Source organism: Budorcas taxicolor, chromosome 24, assembly GCF_023091745.1.
Source record: "Budorcas taxicolor isolate Tak-1 chromosome 24, Takin1.1, whole genome shotgun sequence".
In the NCBI taxonomy this organism is placed as follows: domain Eukaryota; kingdom Metazoa; phylum Chordata; class Mammalia; order Artiodactyla; family Bovidae; genus Budorcas; species Budorcas taxicolor.
In genome coordinates, this window is record NC_068933.1 from 32,540,676 (window position 1) to 32,561,387 (window position 20,712).

The 20,712-nt window shown below is 47.5% G+C and overlaps 2 protein-coding genes across 2 annotated transcripts in view; one reads left to right on the forward strand and one right to left on the reverse strand.

Moving 5' to 3' along the window:
• ASH2L (ASH2 like, histone lysine methyltransferase complex subunit) overlaps positions 1–12,116 on the forward strand; it is a 29,714-nt gene extending 17,598 nt beyond the window's left edge. Inside the window, exons 11-16 of the mRNA XM_052661311.1 lie at positions 6,396–6,563; positions 6,858–7,051; positions 7,883–7,975; positions 9,224–9,322; positions 10,141–10,200; positions 10,302–12,116. Of these exons, the coding sequence (XP_052517271.1) occupies positions 6,396–6,563; positions 6,858–7,051; positions 7,883–7,975; positions 9,224–9,322; positions 10,141–10,200; positions 10,302–10,409 (722 nt within the window). The 3' untranslated portion in view covers positions 10,410–12,116. The remainder of the gene's footprint in view (positions 1–6,395; positions 6,564–6,857; positions 7,052–7,882; positions 7,976–9,223; positions 9,323–10,140; positions 10,201–10,301) is intronic.
• Positions 12,117–14,038: 1,922 nt separating this feature from the next.
• STAR (steroidogenic acute regulatory protein) lies at positions 14,039–19,827 on the reverse strand. Its single transcript, XM_052661520.1, has 7 exons — positions 19,764–19,827; positions 18,406–18,519; positions 18,018–18,145; positions 15,992–16,150; positions 15,692–15,876; positions 14,879–14,972; positions 14,039–14,159 (listed from the first exon to the last, which is right to left on the reverse strand). The coding sequence occupies exons 1-7, from the start codon at positions 19,825–19,827 to the stop codon at positions 14,046–14,048; spliced, it is 858 nt and encodes a 285-aa protein (XP_052517480.1). The 3' UTR covers positions 14,039–14,045.
• Positions 19,828–20,712: the final 885 nt, after the last annotated feature.

Genomic DNA, 20,712 nt, shown 5'->3' on the forward strand with positions numbered 1-20,712 from the left:
CTTCTCCAGGGAGCTCAGATTCCTTTGCTTGGGGAAGCAGCCTCAGAAATGAAGATGTGAGCGTTCAGTATGCTCGCCGTTACTGGGTGGTATTCCGGGCTCCCTCAGTGGACCCAGGTGGAAAATACGTGTCTGTGTCTTAACCAACACACACATACATGCCTGTACTGAGTTTACTCTGCCACTTTGGATTTTAATCAAACACTGTAGGGTCTGCAGCCATAAAATTAAAAGACGCTTGCTCTTTGGAAGGAAAGCTGTGACAAACCTAAACAGTGTTTTAAAAATCAGAGGCATCCCTTTGCTGACAAAGGTCCGTATAGTCAAAACTATGGTTTTTCTAGTAGTCATGTATGGATCTGAGCGTTAGACTATAAAGAAAGCTGAGCACTGAAGAATTGATGCTTTTGAACTGTGGTACTGGAGGAGACTTTGCGAGTTCCTTGGACTGCAAGGAGATCAAAACCAGTCAATCCTAAAGGAAATCAGTCCTGAGTATTCATTGGAAGCACTGATGCTAAAGCTGAAGCTCCAGTACTTTAGCCATGTGATGTGAAGAGCTAACTCATTGGAAAAGATCCTGATGCTGGGAAAAATTGAGGAGGAGAAAGGGACGACAGAAGACCAGATGGTTGGATGGCATCATCGACTCAATGGACATGAGTCTGAGCAAACTCCTGGAGATAGTGAAGGACAGGGAAGCCTGGTGTGCTGCAGTCTCTGGGGTCGCAGAGTCAGACATGACTGAGAGATTAAACAACCACCATAGAGTCGTTCCAGCCTCCCACCTTTCTGTGTGTGTAACTTCTTTGTGGAGCAGTGAGAAACCTGACTCTAATTATCTACAGCACATTTTCCTACTTATTCATGTCGAATGTGCACACAAGGTGGTTTGAGAATTACAGACCACTGTAGGAAGCATTCACTAACGAGATTACAGTGTGTATGGACAGCTCTTTCGGTCTTGGCCTTGCACTATCCCACGTGGATAGCGTTAACTTAGATTAGTTCTTTTTTCCCCGCTTCCTTCATCGTGGTCACGACTTCCGTTTGTGATACGGGTAGGCTTATTCGTTAGTGTTGGTATGCCATGTGGGGTTCTACATGTTGGGGGGTGTGTGTGTGTGCAGGGTACATGTAACACTACTGGGGCTCTGAGAGTTACTGCTGTTCACTGAGGTTTGCTCAGTGTCACTCCCTCCTCAGCCCTGCTCCCCGTTCTCATTTCTTCCTTTTCCCCCACTGCTTTCCCACCCACCCTCTGCACTTAGCCAGGCTCTTAAGTTTCTAGTTCATCCTGGCTGTTTTTTCTGCACAGGTGAGCACACACATGTATTTCCTTTGTTCCTTGTTTTTTTCTACATGAAAGGCAGCATACTATAGGGAGTCTTGCATTTTAGTTCATGCAGTTAGTCCAGACTATTTCAAAGAGCTCGTCCACTTTTTTTTTTTTTTTAAGCTTTATGATATGCCATTACGTGGATGTACATGGTGTATTCAGCTACTCTGAATATGGGCACTTGGGTTGTTGCTAGGATTTTGGATTGACAGAAAAGCAGTAGATAGCTTTGGTGGGTGGGGGTGTGTGTGTGTCTGTGTGTCTGTGTATCTGTGTGTGTGTGTGTATTATTGGTGGTGTATTTTCCAAGGTAGAATTCTAGAAGTGGAATTGCTGAACCAAAATACACATATATGTGGTTTTGTAAAATATTGCCAAGTTTCCCTTCAAAAGGTCATGCTCGTTTGCATTTCCACCAGCAATGTAGAGAATGTTTGTTTCCATGTAACCTCACAAACAGAAGATTTCCTGGGTATTAATTTTGGCCCATCTGAGAGGTGAGAAGTGGAGTCTCAGGATTTTGTGTTTCTTTGAACATTATTTTCTTGTTTGAGTTGTTACCTTGTGAATTAGGTTTGTGTTGTTTTATTTCCCCTGTTTCTGTTGGGAGTTTGATATTTTGTCCCTTCACATGTTAGGGATGTTAGTTAGCCCTTTGTCTGTGGTATATGTTATAAACATTTTCTCCCGGTTTGTCAGTTGTCTTTTGACTTTGTATATGGCTTTTTTGAAATGTGAAACTTTTTAACGTATAATCGTTCTTTTAATGGCATAATTTATTCACTTACTAGAATAGCATTCTTATCCTTTAGAATGTGAAAGTGAATTTAAAGAAACTACTTTTAGACAGGTGCACTTCATGAATTTTTTTTTGCTGTGTTTCTGGAGTATTAATGCAAATTCCAGATAGCATATTATTTCACCCATAAATATCTCAGTATTTATCTCCAACAAGGATTTTTTAAAAACATAACCACTATGACATTATGTTACCTAATGAAGGTGAATAATAATTTCTTAATTATTCCATACTCAGTTCACATTTCCATGGTTGTTTAAAATATGCCTCTTTCAGTTTCTTTTAATTAAATCTGAACACATCCATATAGTTATTTCATTAGAAAGCCCTTCATTCTTTCTTTCTTTTTTTTTTAATTTTCTAATTTTTTCAAAATTTATTTATTTGTTGGCCGTGCTGGGTCTTTGTTGTTGTGCGAAGGCTCCTCATTGCAGTGGCTTCTTGTCCTGAAGCCTGGGCTGCCGAGCACTCAGGCTTCGGTAGTTGTGGTGCACAGGCTTAGCTGCTCCGAGCATGTGGGATCCGCCTGGACCAGGGATCGAATCCCTGTCCCTGGCATTTGCAGGCAGATTCTTAACCCATGGACCATCAGGGAAGTCCCCTTCATTATTTTTTGCTGCTGCTGCTAAGTCGCTTCAGTCGTGTCCGACTCTGTGCGACTCCAGAGACTGCAGCCCACCAGGCTTCCCCGTCCCTGGGATTCTCCAGGCAAGAACACTGGAGTGGGTTGCCATTTCCTTCTCCAATGCATGAAAGTGAAAAGTGAAAGTGAAGTTGCTCAGTCGTGTCTGACTCCTAGCGACCCCGTGGACTGTAGCCTACCAGGCTCCTCTGTCCATGGGATTTTCCAGGCAAGAGTACTGGAGTGGGTTGCCATTGCCTTCTCCCATTATTTCTTGAATTGATGCTAAAAGCTGTAACTCTTATACTGATGCTTGTCAATCAAAAGTGAAGGAGACGTAGTGAAATCACTTGGACATAATCCCTTGGTGTAATGAACCGTTGCAGGATTGACTCCTGGATCACGATAAACTGTGGAAAATTCTGAAAGAAATGGGGATACCAGACCACCTAACCTGCCTCTTGAGAAATCTGTATGCAGGTCAGGAAGCAACAGTTAGAACTGAACGGAACAACAGACTGGTTCCAAATAGGAAAAGGTGTATGTCAAGGCTGTATATTGTCACCTTGCTTATTTAACTTCTATGCAGAGTACATCATAAGAAACGCTGGACTGGAAGAAACACAAGCTGGAATCAAGATGGCCGGGAGAAATATCAATAACCTCAGATATGCAGATGACACCACCCGTATGGCAGAAAGTGAAGAGGAGCTAAAAAGCCTCTTGACGAAAGTGAAAGAGGAGAGTGAAAAAGTTGGCTTAAAGCTCAACATTCAGAAAACGAAGATCATGGCATCTGGTCCCATCACTTCATGGGAAATTGACGGGGAAACAGTGGAAACAGTGTCAGACTTTATTTTGGGGGCCTCTAAAATCACCGCAGATGGTGACTGCAGCCATGAAATTAAAAGACACTTACTCCTTGGAAGAAAAGTTATGACCAACCTAGATAGCATATTCAAAAGCAGAGACATTACTTTGCCGACTAAGTTCTGTCTAGTCAAGGCTATGGTTTTTCCAGTAGTCATGTATGGATGTGAGAGTTGGACTGTGAAGAAGGCTGAGCGCCAAAGAATTGATGCTTTTGAACTGTGGTGTTGGAGAAGACTCTTGAGAGTCCCATGGACTGCAACCAGATCCAACCAGTCCATTCCGAAGGAGATCAGCCCTGGGATTTCTTTGGAGGGAATGATGCTAAAGCTGAAACTCCAGTACTCTGGCCACCTCATGCAATGAGTTGACTCATTGGAAAAGACTCTGATGTGGGAGGGATTGGGGGCAGGAGGAGAAGGGGACGACCCAGGATGAGATGGCTGGATGGCATCACGGACTCGATGGACATGAGTCTGAGTGAACTCCGGGAGATGGTGATGAACAGGGAGGCCTGGCGTGCTGTGATTCATGGGGTCACAAAGAGTCGGACACAACTGAGCGACTGAACTGAACTGAACTGAATGACAAACATACTTTGAGAGTAGGGAAGGGCCAGATAAGTGACGTCCGGGTTTAAGCAGTGATCCTTGTCTTGTTTCACTCTTAGCTGTAATTCTGGAGGGGAGAAAAGGGGAGACCATTGGCCCTTAGCAGTGACTTGTTAGAACTTAGTGCATAGGATAGTAGTGGCTCCTGCTGCTTGTACTGAGCCTTTTAAAACTTAACCATCTATATAGTATCTTTTAAACTTTATTTTGAAGTTATCTCAGATTTGTTTATTATTTTTTAAAGAAAGTGAAAGTGTTAGTCACTCAGTCGTGTCCAACTCTTGCGACCCCATGGACTGTAGCCCACCAGGCTCCTCTCTCCATGGAATTCTCCAGGCAAGAATACTGGAGTGGGTTGCCATTGCCTTCTCCAGGGGATCTTCCCGACCCAGGGGTCAAACCTGGATCTTTTGCATTGCAAGCAGATTCTTTATGATCTGAGCCACCAGGAGAGCCAAATTATTACTTAAAAAAAAATTATGTATTTATTTGGCTGTGTCAGGTCTTAGCTGTGGTGTGCTGGGTCCTCACTGCACCGCCCGTGGTCTTAGTTGCTTCGTGGCGAGTGGGATCTTAGTTCCCTGACCTGGGATGGCACCTGCATCCCCTGCATCGCAAGGCAGATTCCCAACCCCTGGACCACCAAGCAAGTCCCCTCGGATTTATTTCTTAAAGTTGTAAGAACTGTAGGAAACTTGTTTTTTTTTTTTTTCCTAAACCGCTTGAGAGTAAGTTGCCATGATGTCCTTTCAACCACTGAGAAGTTTATTTTGTGTTTCTTACAGACAGGACATTCTCTTTGTGTTATCTAGTGCTGCACAGTGAATCACCATAAAACCTAGCAGTCTAAAACTACCAGTGTTCATCAGCCCACAGTTTCTGAGGGTCAGGAATCTGGGAGCAGCTTAGCTGTGTGGCCTGGCTCAGGGAAACTCAGGAGGTTGTCATCAAGCTCCTAGCTGGGGCTGACAAGTCTCTTTCCAAGACGGCTCAGACACCCAGCTTTGATGGGATGGCCTCAGATCCTCACTTGTGGTCCTTTCCATAGAGTACTAATTTGTCCTCATCCTTGGAAGCTATGGAGAATTCCATGGACTGTATAGTCCGTGGGGTCACAAAGAGTTGGACACAACTGATCGACTTTCACTTTCACTGGAAGCTAACTTCTCCCAGAGCAGGTGATCAGGGAGCCGTAATGCGTTTGACCCATCTTAAAGTCGGACAGTCAACTCCAACTTCATTTTATTTGGAAATCGTCACTAAATTCATTCCACACTCAAGGGGAGAGAAATTAGACTCCATCCCTTGACAGGAAGAATATCAAAGAGCTAATAGTTATTTTTTAAACTTACATTCCTATAGAACCAGTACACAGCCACCAAAGGCAGAAAGCTAGCATCTGATCGCTGCCATCCGATCCTCAGACTCTGGGCAGGTTTCTCCAGATGATGTAGTGTGTCCATCATAGCAAAAGCATCCAGTTGAAAACAATTTGCTGCATTGAGTTGTTGTGATTCTTAATTCTGCTTCAGCCTGGAATAGTTTCTTCACCTCTCCTAGACTTTGACGTTGACACTTCTGAAAATGAAGAGACCAGTTGTTCTACAGAGTATCCCTCAGTTTAGTTTTATCTGGTTCCTCGTGATCCAAGTTCTGCATTCTCGACAAGAGTATCACAGAAATGATCGCGCATACTGCGTCCTGTCAGTATGGTCCTTGTAATGTGGTCATAGATGGTGTTCACACTTGAGGGAGCTGAGTGCAGGACATGGGAGGATTCTACTATTTTTGAAAGCTTGAAATTGTTTCAAATAAAATGTCTTCTAAATCCTGATGATTTAGTCACACATCAGGATCTAAACACAGTTGTATTTTAGGGAATAGACAGTATAATCACTTTCACCTGCCATCTTAAATAATCATATATAATAACAAGTGGCTGCTTGACAGCTTTTTTCCTTTTTCTTTCTTTCTGTACCTTCATCTGTATCTTGAAGTTTTTAATTCCTAAACGAATATTTCAAATTCCTGACTTGATATTTCTGATTTTTAGTTTTGCTTGACTGGAAGGTAAGAGACTTTGTGTTTTTGCGGCTATTTTCTCCAGGTATTTCGAGTAAGTTGCCGGCTTTCTTTTCATCTCTATCACTGTAGCTCCCCAGTTAAAGATCTCCGATGACCGGCTGACTGTGGTCGGCGAGAAGGGCTACTCTATGGTTCGGGCTTCTCATGGGGTTCGGAAAGGTGCCTGGTACTTTGAAATCACAGTGGATGAGATGCCGCCAGACACTGCCGCCAGACTGGGCTGGTCCCAGCCGTTAGGTAAGCCGGGGCTGTGATATGGACACAGCGACAGGTGGAGAGGTGTCCACCGTCTGGCTGGTCTTCATGACTTTGGGGCTTATTGGATTGTGGGCATAACGTTCAATTCCTGAGGGTTTAGGTAGGTTGAAGTTCCTAGGAATATTTTTATAATTCACTGCTTGTGAGAAATAGTTTGTTAGCAGTTTGACAAAATTGGTAAAAAAAAAATTAAAAAGGAGTAGAATCTTTTCTTTTAGCAGGCCAGAGTTGACTTGCAGTCCTGACTTGCTGTGTATGTTTTTATTGGAACAGGTAACCTTCAGGCTCCCTTAGGTTATGATAAATTTAGTTATTCTTGGCGGAGCAAAAAGGGAACCAAATTCCACCAGTCCATTGGCAAACACTACTCTTCTGGCTACGGACAGGGAGACGTCCTGGGGTTTTATATCAATCTTCCCGAAGATACAGAGACAGCCAAGTCACTGCCCGATACCTACAAAGATAAGGTGAGTCTGTCCTCCTGAGAGATTCCTGGGTTTGAAAACCAGTGGCAGCCGATACCTGCAGCTGCATGTTCTCTTGATGCTTATCTTTGCCAATATTTCATTTTTGAAATTTTAAGACATAACACATTTCAAAGAATTTAAAAGGCGTCCAAATACCCAATGCCTAGATTCTGCCATTATCATATATTATCCAAGGACTTCCCTGGTGGTCCCATGGGTAAGAATCCACTTTGAAGTACGGGTTACGGGGTTTGATCCCTGGTTGGGGAACTGGGATCCCACATGCCGCAGAGCAACCCAGCCCGTGCTCTGCCACGAAGATCCCATGTGCCACAACTAAGAACTGATGCAGCCAAATAAATATATAAAAACCGTGTTATCTGTTCATTCCTCTACCAGCCTGGTCACCCATTAATCCATGTTTTTTTAACCCCCACCAAGTAACCTCTGCCAAGTACTTCAGGGAGCTTCACTTGTGGTTCAGCTGGTAAAGAATCCACCTGCAATGTGGGAGACCTGGGTTCGATTCATGGGTTGGGAAGATCCCCTGGAGAAGGGATAGGCTACCCACTCCAGTATTCTTGCCTGGAGAATCCCTTGGACAGGGAAGTCTTAGTAAGGGCCTTTTATGAAGATGTTTAAAAAGTGTGTACCATCTGGTAATTCTTAAGATGCACGTGTTTCAAAGTATAACAAAGCTGACTCTGCAGAGATAGTAAATTTTGTTCAAAACACAAAGACTCATGCTATTTATGTGAATCTGGCCTCTTTTTTTTTTTTCATGATGTAGCTGCTGCTTCACTGTTCCTTTTCTCTCTCTCGGTTTCCAAGGCTTTAATAAAGTTCAAGAGTTATTTGTATTTTGAAGAAAAAGACTTTGTGGATAAAGCAGAGAAGAGCCTAAAGCAGACTCCTCACAGTGAGGTGAGTCGTGGTCATTAAATGTCAGAAGTAGAAGAGTTTGTTCCCTGGGCCCAAGCCCCTTGTTATGAAAGTGAGGGAACTGAGGCCCATGGCGCAGTGGAGTGATTGCTGCTGCTACCACAACAGCAGGGCCGACACTCTCTCCTGCCTGCCGTGTTTGGTTCTTCCTGGGGTGCCTGCTGCTGCGAGAAGGCTGACCTAGGTTCTCGGAGAAAAGGATATAAAACAGCAGCTGAATAAGGAACGTCTGCAGGCAGTCAAGGAAGCAAGCCAGAGATAGCGGTCCTTTATCAAAGCAGGGAGCAAGGGCAGAGGGGCGGACCCTGGAGTAGGACATGCTGGCCTCGGTATGTGACCCGGGGCAACAGGAGCTCTGATGGCTTGTTCAGTGTCTTCCAGAACTTTCCCCACGTCCCATCTCCAGGGTTGTTGGGAATATGTTTTCCCCAAGTTACAGCACGATCAAAGAAGGGCTGGTGGATCTGGACCAACCACAAGGACCATAAATAGAAGGGGAAGGGGTGGAAGAAAAGTCCTGAGCTGGGGACATTCCTTCATAAAAATGCTGTGAAGCCACCTGTGATTAACAGTAATAGAAGCAAGTGTGGGAGAATACACTTAGGATTCTGGTTGTTTTAGGGGAAAGTAGTGAAGGCACGCAGTTAATTGAGCCAGAAAATACAGCCAGGTGGAACATAGCTGTTCCTGGGAAGAAGAGAGAGAGAAAGGTACTTCAGAAAAAGCAACTTTGTCTGAAGTCCCTCTCAGGTGGTTAAGAGAGAAAATTCAGGATAGTTTCAAGAAAGAACGGACAAAGAAAGGAGAATTCCAGGACCTTGACAGAAGATCTGCGAGATTTTCAAAGTAGAAGTGCAGAAGGGAGGACCTGAGGCAAGGGAAGGGGACAAATAAATAAGCTTAAAAGGGTGTCACTCCAAAGGGCCAGTGGAAGACCAGCTACTTTTTATAAATGAGTAACAGAAAGTGGAACTATTTGGTGTAAGTAGCATAGGAATTCAGAAACAGATAAGTGTGAGCACTTGCTACAACAATGCATGTAGATAGGCAGTGAGAAAACCTAAGATACTGCATAGTAAGTGTCAGCTATTGCTGTTAAATGAGCTATGCTACTCCTTGAATTCCTTAGACGTGTTGCCCGCAAACCACTAGTAAAGTGCCCTCCAGCAGAGTTCATTTTAGTGTGTTCTTTTTTGAAATTCTGAAGTAAAATCATGGTTTTTGTTTCAGATCATTTTTTATAAAAATGGTGTCAATCAAGGTGTGGCTTACAAAGACATTTTTGAAGGGGTTTACTTTCCAGCCATCTCCCTGTACAAGAGCTGCACGGTACGTACCCTCTGTTCATCCTGCGAACACAGCTCAAGAGAGATGGGTGAGCCGTTGTGGTCAGAGAGCCAGGAGTTGGGTTCTAGAAGGACATGTGAAAGGCCTAGGAGTGAGCAGGCAGCGTGTCCCTCCTGTTTGTTCCAGAAACAGTTGGGCGCTTTAGGAAGTGTTTGCTTGTATAGATAAAGATCACTTGGCTACTGTGCTCCACACCTTTCCTCTGGACGTTGCTGCATGGTCTGTGTTCAGTGTAAAGGATATAAGGTGTGTACATGCATAAATCAATTTGCTGTTATGTGTCATGATAACCTACCATCGTTAGTAACTATTGCTTATATTGATTTTTTTTTTTAATATGATCCAGCATGAAGGAGACTGTCATTAGAGCCAGTTTGAAAAAATTTCGTAAAGGCAATGCCTGGAAGTTTCCATGTCCTTTTACCTGTCAGTAACCACTGCTGAAGTCCTATAAGGAAATCTTTAGGTTATAAACAGAAGTCAGCAAAGTCTATTTACCTAATTCTTGATGCCTTGACCACTTCGAGCAATTATTAATGTATACTGGAGAAAGGAATGGCAGTCCACTCCAGTACTATTGCCTGGAGAATCCCATGGACAGAGGAGCCTGGTAGGCTACAGTCCATGGGGTTGCAAAGAGTCTGACATGACTGAGCAACTTCACTCACTCACTCACTTCACCCTTTGTTCCAGTTGTACCCTGAATATCACAGCTGCATTTAAAAGCCTCCCTTGTCATGCTGAGGTTTTCACTAGTTTCTTCTCTTTCTTCATGTCTGCCTGGATTGAATTTGTCCCAGGTCTCCATAAACTTTGGACCATGCTTCAAGTACCCTCCAAAGGATCTCACGTACCGCCCTGTGAGTACCACTGAACCCGCCTGCGAGCATCCTCGTCTCTGTTACTTCCTGCCACTGCTGCTCTCGTCTCACCTCACTCTCTGTCCCTTGTTCCCCCGCAGATGAGTGACATGGGCTGGGGCGCCGTGGTGGAGCACACTCTGGCCGATGTCTTGTATCACGTGGAGACGGAAGTGGATGGGAGGCGGAGCCCCCCGTGGGAGCCCTGACCAAGTCCTTTTCTCTTTGCAGACACAGACTTTCTGGGGAATTGTATGAGGGGGGTGTTGTTTTTGTTTTCTAAATGTTGCAAGTTTTCCCGAAGATCCCACAGAACAGGGCCTCTGCTGTAGTAAGTTGAAGGTCGAGTGGGACTGGGAGAGATCCCTGCCCTTCATTACTCGCCCTTCCAGGATGGCTTTCCCTGTGCACACCAGACTGCAACAGCTGCCGCCCTGGGATCCCATAAGCGCCCCGTGCAAAGGGCTGTACCACACACTCCACCCACCAGCTGAGACGTGCTGCTTCCTGTGTTTTCAGAGGACGGGGTCGTCTCGTCCAGTAGCTAACTTATTTAGAGATATTTCCTTCTGTGGGCGTTGCCTGCCTCCCACCTGGTTCCCAGGAAGCAGTGGGCCCATTTCTGAGAAGAGCTGGAATCCACGACTACATTCCAAAGCAGTCTAAAAATGCTTTCCTTTTGGTATGGGTGTGCTTTTAATTTTGAGATCAACTTTTGAACACTGGGATCTCTGAAACTACTAGGTCCGTAGGACTGTCATTGTGAAAGGCACTTGCTTGCAGCTTTAACAGTGAGAAGCTCTTCCCAAATAAAACTTGTCTTCGAATGTGTGTAGCACTTTGCTTCCCTTTCAGGTTGGGGTCCACGTGCTGACTGTTGGAAAAGTGGGCGCCTTAAGGAGCCAGCATTGGCGAAGAGGCAGGTTTCTGTCTCCGCCCCGCCAGCTCAGCCCAGTCTGCCCTGTGAAACCAGACTCTCGAAAGCAGACGGAACTTCACAGGGTGCATGGTCTCCCTCCAGCTCTTCCCTTTGAACTTGGCTGTTGATCTGTGTGGATTGTCTTCTTGCCTTGCTTCCCTTCCTTTGTAATAGCTGATGATTAAAGGGCAGGTTTCAAGGACTCCCCTGGTGGCCTGGTGGCCACTACTCCAAGCTCCCAAGGCAGGGGCCCCAGGTTCGATCCCTGGTTAGGGAACTAGAGCTCACCTACCCCAACTATAAGATTCTGTCTGCCTTAAGATCCTATGTGCCGCAGTGAAGACCTGGCACAGCCAAGTAAATGTTTAAAAGAGAGCGGGGGGGCAGTTTTCAGAAAACTAAAAATTGACATGTAAGGATGAGCCTTTCCCCTGGGGCCCACGTGTGTTTCCCTATCTTCACTGCACCCACCCCCCATCATTTTTGTTGGGGGCCACACCACAGCTTGCAGAATTTCCCCGACCAGGGATTGGACCCGTGCCTCTGCAGTGACAGCGCAGAGTCCTGACCACTGGAGCACCAGGGACACCCCCCTTCCTCTTTCAATCAGTGGCAGGGCAGTCCTCCCAGGATTGCTGCAGACTCCCCTGCATGTAACTTCCTACCTAGGTTAGTAGGTAGGGTGGTTCACCAAAAGGCCAGTAATACGTTGCCAAGGATCACCATATATTATGGCTGTTTAAGAAATTAACCAAATTTCAAGCGACTATTTGTATCAACGCAGAAGCTTTGATTATTTGTCTCTTAATGAATCACTGAGGTTCTTTGTTTTGGTCATTCTACCTCCTAACAGGAAACCCAACAGACTCAGGCTGAGTTCTATTCATTGATGGTGGGTCTTACAGAGCAGAAGTGGTTTTAAAGCTTCTGGAGCAACAGAGAGTGAAGAACTCTGAGTAAATGAGGGTGGTGGTGTTTAGAGGAAGCAGGGGGTAAATTTTTTGTGATGTAAGTGACCACTTAAATGGCATAAAAAGTTGTGCACCCTCTCTTCTGTTTAAATGATGAAGTCAGGGTTTTGTACATTGCACTTTCATAAATTGGAGGTTATGGAAATGATGGCTTTACCTGTTTATGCATCGTATTGTGTGCATGTGTGACAGGGTTCATTTGAAGGGCTCCAGGAATACCCACTTTTCATACAGTTCTGTATAAAACGGTCTCTCTAAGCAGGTCATCACTGACAACTCATTTTATTCCAATGAAAAATCAAACAAGTGAGAAAAGATCTCCCCAGGCCCCTTAAAGACACAGTAGCATAGTTTGAAAAAGGCAAACATGGTGTGTGTTGAAAGCCCATTTCTTCACTGTCAGTCTGTTCTCTTGAAACCAAAGCATGTGTTGCTGTACACACCTTTCAACAAGCAACCCTTTCTCTTAGCTGGGAGTGGAGAATTCTGTTCTTGAAATACTTCACTGTTATTCCTTCTCTGGAGCTTCCAGGCTGGAGAAACATAATTTCATCTATGCCAAAAATAGACTACTAAGAAACAGAATAAATATTAATAAATATCTGTATCAGTTGTACAGTCTCAATGCCTCAATAAATACCAGCATTTCTGTTACTGGTAATTTGTTTAATTAGCTAGCATGACATTCCACATGGTATAAATCATCAATGCTGTTATCACTGGAATGGAAACACTACAAGTGGTAATGGTTGGGTTTTCATCCTGTATATGTATTTTAGCCAGATAACCCCATCTCAGCTTAGATGTTTAGAGCACCAATTCTCAGACCTTGGAAAGGGATTTTGCTCTCATGCTATCGCACCACCTTCTAGCCATCTCCTCCAAGATAGTAAGACGTTGACCTGTTAAAGCAGAGAAATTGCAGCCCCGAGTCAAGCTAAGAGGACAGAATAGACTCCAGACTAAAAATTCAGTTGCTGTTTCAGATCTAAACAAGCAACTAATGGGAAAGTAGTAAAATTTGCTTTTTGATTTTCTCAGTGATACCATTCAGTCATTCGCTTTTGATTCTGTCCTTAGGTAAATAAAAATCTTCAGTCAAAATCATCTTCCAGTGCCCATTAATCAGCTACCAGCTATAGAGTTCTTTTAAGAACTGATTTAGTCTTGTGTGTATTGTCCAAATTAAATTTTTATGAAAGATTCTGGTAACAGATCCTACATAATTGAAAGACTTCAGTCCCCTGGAGTTTTTCCTTTGAATGAAGAGATTTAGTTTCATTAAAATCTTTATCCACGGCTCCTTTAGTATGAGCTTGCCATTTACTATCATGGATTTTAAAAGAGTAGAATTTTAAATTGGGTACAGACTAACAAAGTTTTTATGTTAGTTACAATTCTTTATTCTGACTCCTGTCATGGAAGAAGTACGGGAATCAATCTGATAGTTCTGTATTTTTCCCATTCTAGAAGCCATCTGCTGTGGGAGTTGCTTACTGTTTGGTACAGCTACCCACCCACTTGGTAGAGGAGCAGAGGGTTGCGGGAGGCCGTGTGTAAGACCACTGTCTGCACACATTGCCCGCAGACCTCTTGACCTTCTCAAGCTTGACAACCTGATCCTTGTGTTTGCACCCTTTGCACCCTGCATTCCTTAACTGGTAGCATTTTCAAGATATTTTTAGGTAGACGCTGTCAGGACCCAAGAAGAAAGTTTCACAAATGTTTTGAGACCCTTACGCTTCATTTTACAGCTCATCAGTGAGTGAAGTTCAAAGAGCCTTGTCCCCATTCTCTTGGTACTAAAATGCTACTGTAGTACTGAAAATGCGCCACCACCCTGTCCCACCGTCCTCAGGTGAGATCTTTAACAGACTTGGAGGCTTCCAGCAGGGACCTCCTCATGAGCCCTCAAACCCATTCAGCTGGGAGCCGGTGGAGCCGCAGGCTGGCCTTCAACACCTGGCTTCAAGAGCCGGGCAGGACTCCAGGCGCTTGCGCAGGTGATTGGCAAAATCCACTTGGGTCTGCGAGAGGACCTGATTGATGATGGTCTTCGGCAGCCATCCCTAGAGTCAAAGAAGAATTTGGCCGTCTTGTGACTGGCATCCCTTCCTAGACACCACCGATCCCTGTCACACACCTGATGCGGTGCCTGGACTCGGTCCTGCAGCCCTGTTGGGAGGCACACCCTCCTGGTTGTTCGGGGTCAGGGGCTGGGAGACTGCATTACTGCCCTGCTGTCAGGACCAAGTCAGAAGCACGGGATTGTCCAGACAGGTTTCAGCCCTGTCTTCCCTACAGTGTGACCCTGAGCTAGCTACCATAACCTTTGGGGGCCTAAGTTTCCTTCTTTGGAAAATAACTACCGAGTTGAAATTGGATATGAAAAGTAAGAAGAAGCCCTGGCAGGCTTGAGATGATGGAATAGCAGGCCATCACTCGTTTGTTCCCACTGCAGCGGTCCACTTCTCTCAGAGTGGAGGAGGGTTCTTCATATTGTGGGCTGATATGGGAGGGCTGTGTTAGTTGCACAGTGGTGTCCTACTCTTTGCAAACTCATGGACTGGAGCCCACCAGACTCCTCTGTCTATGGGATTCTCCAGGCAAGAATACTGGAGTGGGTTGACATTCCCTTCTCCAGGGGATCTTCCCCACCCAGGGACTGAATCCAGGTCTCCCACATTGCAGGTGGATTCTGTAACATCTGAGCCACCAGGGAAGCTGGTGGGAGGGGTAAGAGCCTACTTTTCTCACCATCCCCTTGGCCTCCTCCTGTGCCCCTTACCTTGAGGTCAATGCTGAGCAGCCAGGTGAGTTTGGTCCTTGAGGGACTTCCAGCCAGGGGGCGGAGCACCATGCAGGTGGGGCCATGCTCAGCTCTGCCAGGTGAAGACATCAGGTCAAGAGAACAAGCCCAAGTTCTTGAATGCTGGCTAGTTACATTACCCACATTCCTCATGGACCTCATAAGTCTCATTGGAGAAGTGCTATTTGCCAAGGGTGAGATGTAACAGTTGGCAGGGTCACCAGCTCGTCAGAACAAATGCCAGTTGGAGCCTGGAGGCCTGCAGAGCCTCTCAGTTGGGATAACAGGGAGGTCGGGAAAGGGTCCAGGGTGGTGCTGGGGGCCCCAGGAAACTCCGATAGCAACTGTGTTCTAAGTGGTACGGACTCTGTTTTCATCAACATTACAGTCGGACATGAGCATACCAGCTAAACCTCAGCCCTACCTCTAGTTTTAGAAAATTATTAAGGTTCTTAAACTTGCTGGGAGGGTCAGGGCCACCTGGCTATAGAAGTGTGGCCCATCTCTGCCTTCCTCCCCTGCTATGGAAAATAAGAGGGAGGGTAGGAACCAAGGGTTGGATCCTTGAAGCCGGGGATTCATCACACACTTGGCAGGCACGTGTCCCCAGGCTGTGTTAGAAAAGGGAGTTTTGGGGCTTCCCTGGTGGTCCAGTGGCTAAGACTCTATGTTCTCAGTGCAGGGGGCCTGGGTTCGATCCCTGGTCAGGGAATTAGATCCCATGTGCTGCAACTAAGACCCAGCCCAGCCAAATAAATTAGTGGGAGCTTTGGGGGCTGCTGCCAGTATTACCTGATGACACCCTTCTGCTGGGGCATCTCCTCGTAGAGTGTGGCCGTGCCAGCCAGCACGCACATGGAGCCCCGGCGCTTGGTACAGCGCACGCTCACGAAGTCTCGGGGACCCACGAGGTTTCCTGCCGCCTCTGCAGCCAACTCGTGAGTGATGATCGTGTCTTTTCCAATCTTCTGCAGGACCTGCCAGACCACAGGGAACCAGGGACTCAGCCAGGTAGAGGGAGAGGCGCAACCCCCAGCTCGCCACCGCCCCCTTCCGACTGCTGCAGCTGCCCTTCCAACCACCTCTCCCCACCTTGATCTCCTTGACACTAGGGTTCCACTCGCCCATGGCCTCCATGCGCTCCACAAGCTCTTCATAAAGCCTCTCCATGGGCTGGTCCACCAACACCTCCAACCGGAACACCTTGCCCACATCAGGGATCACTTTACTCAGCACCTCGTCCCCATTGGCCTGTCGGTGAGGAGAGAGGAGCCCCAGGGAAATGTTAGAGGAAAAATATTCCTAGCGTAGGACACAGACAGCCAGGGGAACTCTAGGCTGAACCCAAGGAAGCCTGGAACCGTCTTTGATAAAGGCAGAGGAGGTCCTGTTTCCTGCCACCAGCCTGGTACATGTGCTGAGGACTGGAGAGGTAACCTGCCTGTCCCCTGGGCCCTTTTTTCTTGAGGATCAATGTATTTTCTTAAACACTGACATGTATTTATTCATCCAGATAAAAATCAGAATTATTTTGTAAAATTTTCAACAAACCTGCGTTGGGTTTTTGATTGAGATTAACTTGGAAAAAATGAACGTTTCACTGCAGAGTCTCCCCACATCTAGGGGTAAATGTTGACAGGGGTGGGTAGGTCCACCTGAGAAGGCCGTTACTTGACTTCAGAAGCTCAAAGATCCTGAGAGAGAGATTCATTTGGGAGTGAAGAAAGTGGTCTGCAACCAGCTAATTTCACACAGGTTTTTTTTTTCCCCCTCATTTTACACCAGAAGGATGTATGGCCAGAGAAGGTCGGCGAGATGCCCCAGGACCCTTAGCAAGAGCAATGCTGGGCCCAGGTCCCAGATTTCCTGACTCCCAAACTTGTAGTCTATTAAAGAACCTGGAGAAGGAAAGACCTCTCCTGAACTTTGGCCAGTGGGCGGCTTGTGAACTGGCTGCGGAAATAGAGCCGATTCTCGGTAGAGCCATCGGCCTTTGACCTGCACCTTGTTCCCAGTGAAAGGGCAGTGCTCAGGAGCGGGGCACACCAGAGGGCCTTGCTGCTGCTGCTGCTGCTGCTGCTAAGTCACTTCAGTCGTGTCCGACTCTGTGCAACCCTATAGATGACAGCCCACCAGGCTCCCCTGTCCCTGGGATTCTACAGGCAAGAACACGAGTGGGTTGCCATTTCCTTCTCCAGTGCATGAAAGTGAGAAGTCAAAGTGAAGTCGCTCAGTCATGTCTGACTCTTAGTGACCCCATGGACTGCAGACTACCAGGCTCCTCCATCCATGGGATTTTCCAGGCAAGAGTACTGGAGTGGGGTGCCATTGCCTTCTCCCCAGAGGGCTTTGGCCCCCTGTATTCCAGACCAGCCCTGTCACAGGTGAACCCAGGTCACACCTGCAAGGTCAACCAGGAGGTGGGCTAAGGGTGCTTCAGTCCTGGCACTTCTGACCAGGGGATGAGGCCTCTCCTGACCCTAGAGTCCCCACCTCATGGTCTGAATGGGTGTACAGTGAATCCTGGAGGGGAGCTAAGAACATGGTGACAGCTTTTCTCAAACGCAAATCTCTAGAACATCTTTGATGCGGGACGGGAGTATCTGGGGGTATATTCTTGGGAAACAAGAATTCACACTGCTTACTGGGGCTTCCCTGGTAAAGGAAGTGCAGGAGACATGGGTTCGATCCCTGGTAAAGGAAGTGCAGGAGACATGGGTTCGATCCCTGGTTTGGGAAAATCCCACATGCCAGGGGGCAACCAAGCCCATGCACCACAACTATTGAGCCTGCTGCTCTACAGCCCAGTAGCTGCAACTACTGAAGCTCGCTCGCCCTAGAGTCTGTGCTCTGCAGTGAGAGACGCCACGGCAGTGAGAAGCCCTTGTACTGCAACTAGAGAACAACCCCTGCTCATTGCAACTAGAGAAAGCGAGGAGATGCTCCCAGCAATGAAGACCAAGGGCAGCGAAATTAAAAAGGAAAAAAGAACAAAACTGCTTGCTGCCCAGTGACTGCTGCTCGAGGCTGGACTTCTGAGAGGAGCAGAGACTGCAGCTGGCCTTGAGAATGGCACGGTAACAGCAAGGAGCTGTGGGTTCCTCCGTGGCCCCCTTACCTGCCGGCTCTCCTTCTTCCAGCCCTCCTGGTCTTTGAGGATGCCCAGGGCCCTCTGCATGGCCTCCTCTCCCTGCTGGATATAGGCAAGCTCTTGGTCGCTGTAGAGAGAGTCTTCCAGCTGAGAACCTGGATGCAAAGCCAAGGAGACACTGAACTTCTAGCCTCCCGCCAGTTTCACCCTTTGCATCCCCTAAGAGCCCAGACCAAACTCACAGGGTCCCAGCTGGCAGGTTGAGTTAGACACAGAGGTCTGGCTGTGAACAATGCCATTCCCATAGAGGGAGTGAGGAAGGTGGGGGGGGATGGGGTCTGGGGGACCACAGCCACACACGCAACGCTTGCACCCGGGAGCCCCCTGCCACTGGCTCAGAAACCTCAGCTCTTACCTAGGAGAGAGCCGCGACGCCGAACCTGGTTAATCCACGCAGCTGGGGCTGGGCCCCCTAGGGCCCTCCGGTTCAGCTCCTGGCCGATGGCCAGCACAGCCTGCTGCCGCAGCCCTGCCAGAAACGGAGGGAAATCATTGCTTAGGAGCAGGAAAGCCTCTTAGAGATGGACCCTTCCTCTCATCACAGAGGAGGAAGCTGGCCTGGAGGGAAAGTGACTTGATCAGGAAGGATTCCCAGAGGGATGACTCCAGGGCCCAGAAACCTGCCTTCTGTCTCACTGGCCCCACCTGAAGGTGGGGGCCATACCCAGGCTGGCTGAAGTTGCCCAACCAAAACATTCCACTGTTACAGACACCCTGTCCCCTGAGGTCTGAGAATAACTGCTCCGTGTGCCTGCGGGGGACTTGCTGATTTAGGGAGAACGGTCCCATGCTGGTGTAGGTCTTCCAAGGGCAGCTTCTATCTAAACAGTAGCCAGTGGAGCCCAGTGTAATTGGAAAGTGTAATTGGAAAAAAATCTAATTGGACTCATTTAGATTGCTCTGTGGTCCCTTGAGGGGATTGACTCAAATGACCCTGGGTCCTGCAGGCACTGATTTCCACCTCCCGACTGTATGATGCTGATAAAGGGGGCCCCTGTGCTCTCGTCCTACTCCTCTTTCTTTTTCTTCTCTCTCTCTCCCCCACCCATCCGCTCTCAGGTTTGCCAACATGGGGGCCTGGAGTCTGGGCTCCCCCCGCCACTGTAAGCCAGGATTTCCCTGGCACCCTTGGTACCCATTCTGCTGCTGCTGCTGCTGCTAAGTCGCATCAGTCATGTCCGACTCTGTGCGACCCCAGAGACGGCAGCCCACCAGGCTCCCCCGTCCCTGGGATTCTCCAGGCAAGAACACTGGAGTGGGTTGCCATTTCCTTCTCCAATGCATGAAAGTGAAAAGTGAAAGTGACGTCGCTCAGTCATGTCCAACTCTTAGCGACCTCATGGACTGCAGCCTACGAGGCTCCTCTGTCAACGGGATTTCCCAGGCAAGAGTACTGGAGTGTGGTGCCATTCCCTTCTCCTGGTACCCATCCTAGAGGAAGGCAAAGTCAGGTAGAAGCCAAGATGGCTTGGAGCCCTGCAGGGGATGCCAGGGATGACTGAGCCTGGAAGGCATCTTCGTGTCCAGCTCAATTCTTCAGTGAGGGAGTATTGCGGGGCCGTTGAGGTGCAGAAGGTGAGAGGCTTGCCCAGGCTGCCTCAATGAGAGGCACAGCTGGGGCCAGATCCTGAGAGGCCTGCCCCCGAGGTGTGCCCTTTCCCCACTAGACACTGCTGAGCCCCTGGCCGCCCAGACGGGGTCCCAGGAACTCACCCTTCATGCTGCGCACGTGTCTATAGGAGCTCCCAGCACACAGCTTAAACGTCGCGAGGAGCATCTTTCCTGGCAGTAGGGACAGGTGTGGAGTCCGGCAGGGATGCTGAGGGCGCCTGCCGTGGCCTCTGGTCCCGGAGGATGGCTGCTCCTGTGCTTCCTCAGCCTGTCAGGGTTGTGGCCTCGGGCCCTGCAGCTGCAGCCAGATGGTGTGTTTCTGCGCCTTAAATACCTCCAGCTGAAGGCTGTGTTTCATCATCGGGAGATAAAAAAGCCATCACTCAGCATGGAGAGGAAGGCACCAAGGATAGAGAGATTGCCTCACTAGGAGCTTTTGGCCATTTGCGGGGAGCTGGGGTGGAGAGGGAGGGCAGAGAAAGGGGAAGGGAGGTTGGTCCTGACCCCGGGGTGGATGGAGGGGAGAGAAAAGGCAGAAGCAGTGGTCAAGGCAATTTAGAAAAAAAGTGCACACATATGACATTGGTTGGCCAGCAGCCTGCTGTTTAGAGTGCAGCTCTGCAGCTGACCCCCTTCTCAGAAACTCCAGGTTTAGCAGGTCCAGAATTGAGGCTGTGAAAGCCGCATTTTAAGAAACAATTCCAAAGTGATTGCCATGAAAGTATTCTATGAACTGTACTCTAGGCTTTGAGAAACTGCCCTGGTAGAGTGCTCAGGGCGTCTGCGGGGAGCTGGCAGAGGCAACCCCACCCCAGTTCTACATGAATCAAATCATTGCCCCTGTGGTCACTGACCTATAGCAATCATGAAAAGAAATTAGGAATAAGATAAGGATGAGGCAATTTGTGCTCTGAGAAACAGGGAAAAATAGTCCTTTGATAATTATCAATATTATCATGTTTTGTTTTTTGGCTGCACTGTGCAAAAAACAGGCGAAATGAGTCCTTAGAGAGTTAACAATATTATCATTTTTTTTGGCTGCACCACGCAT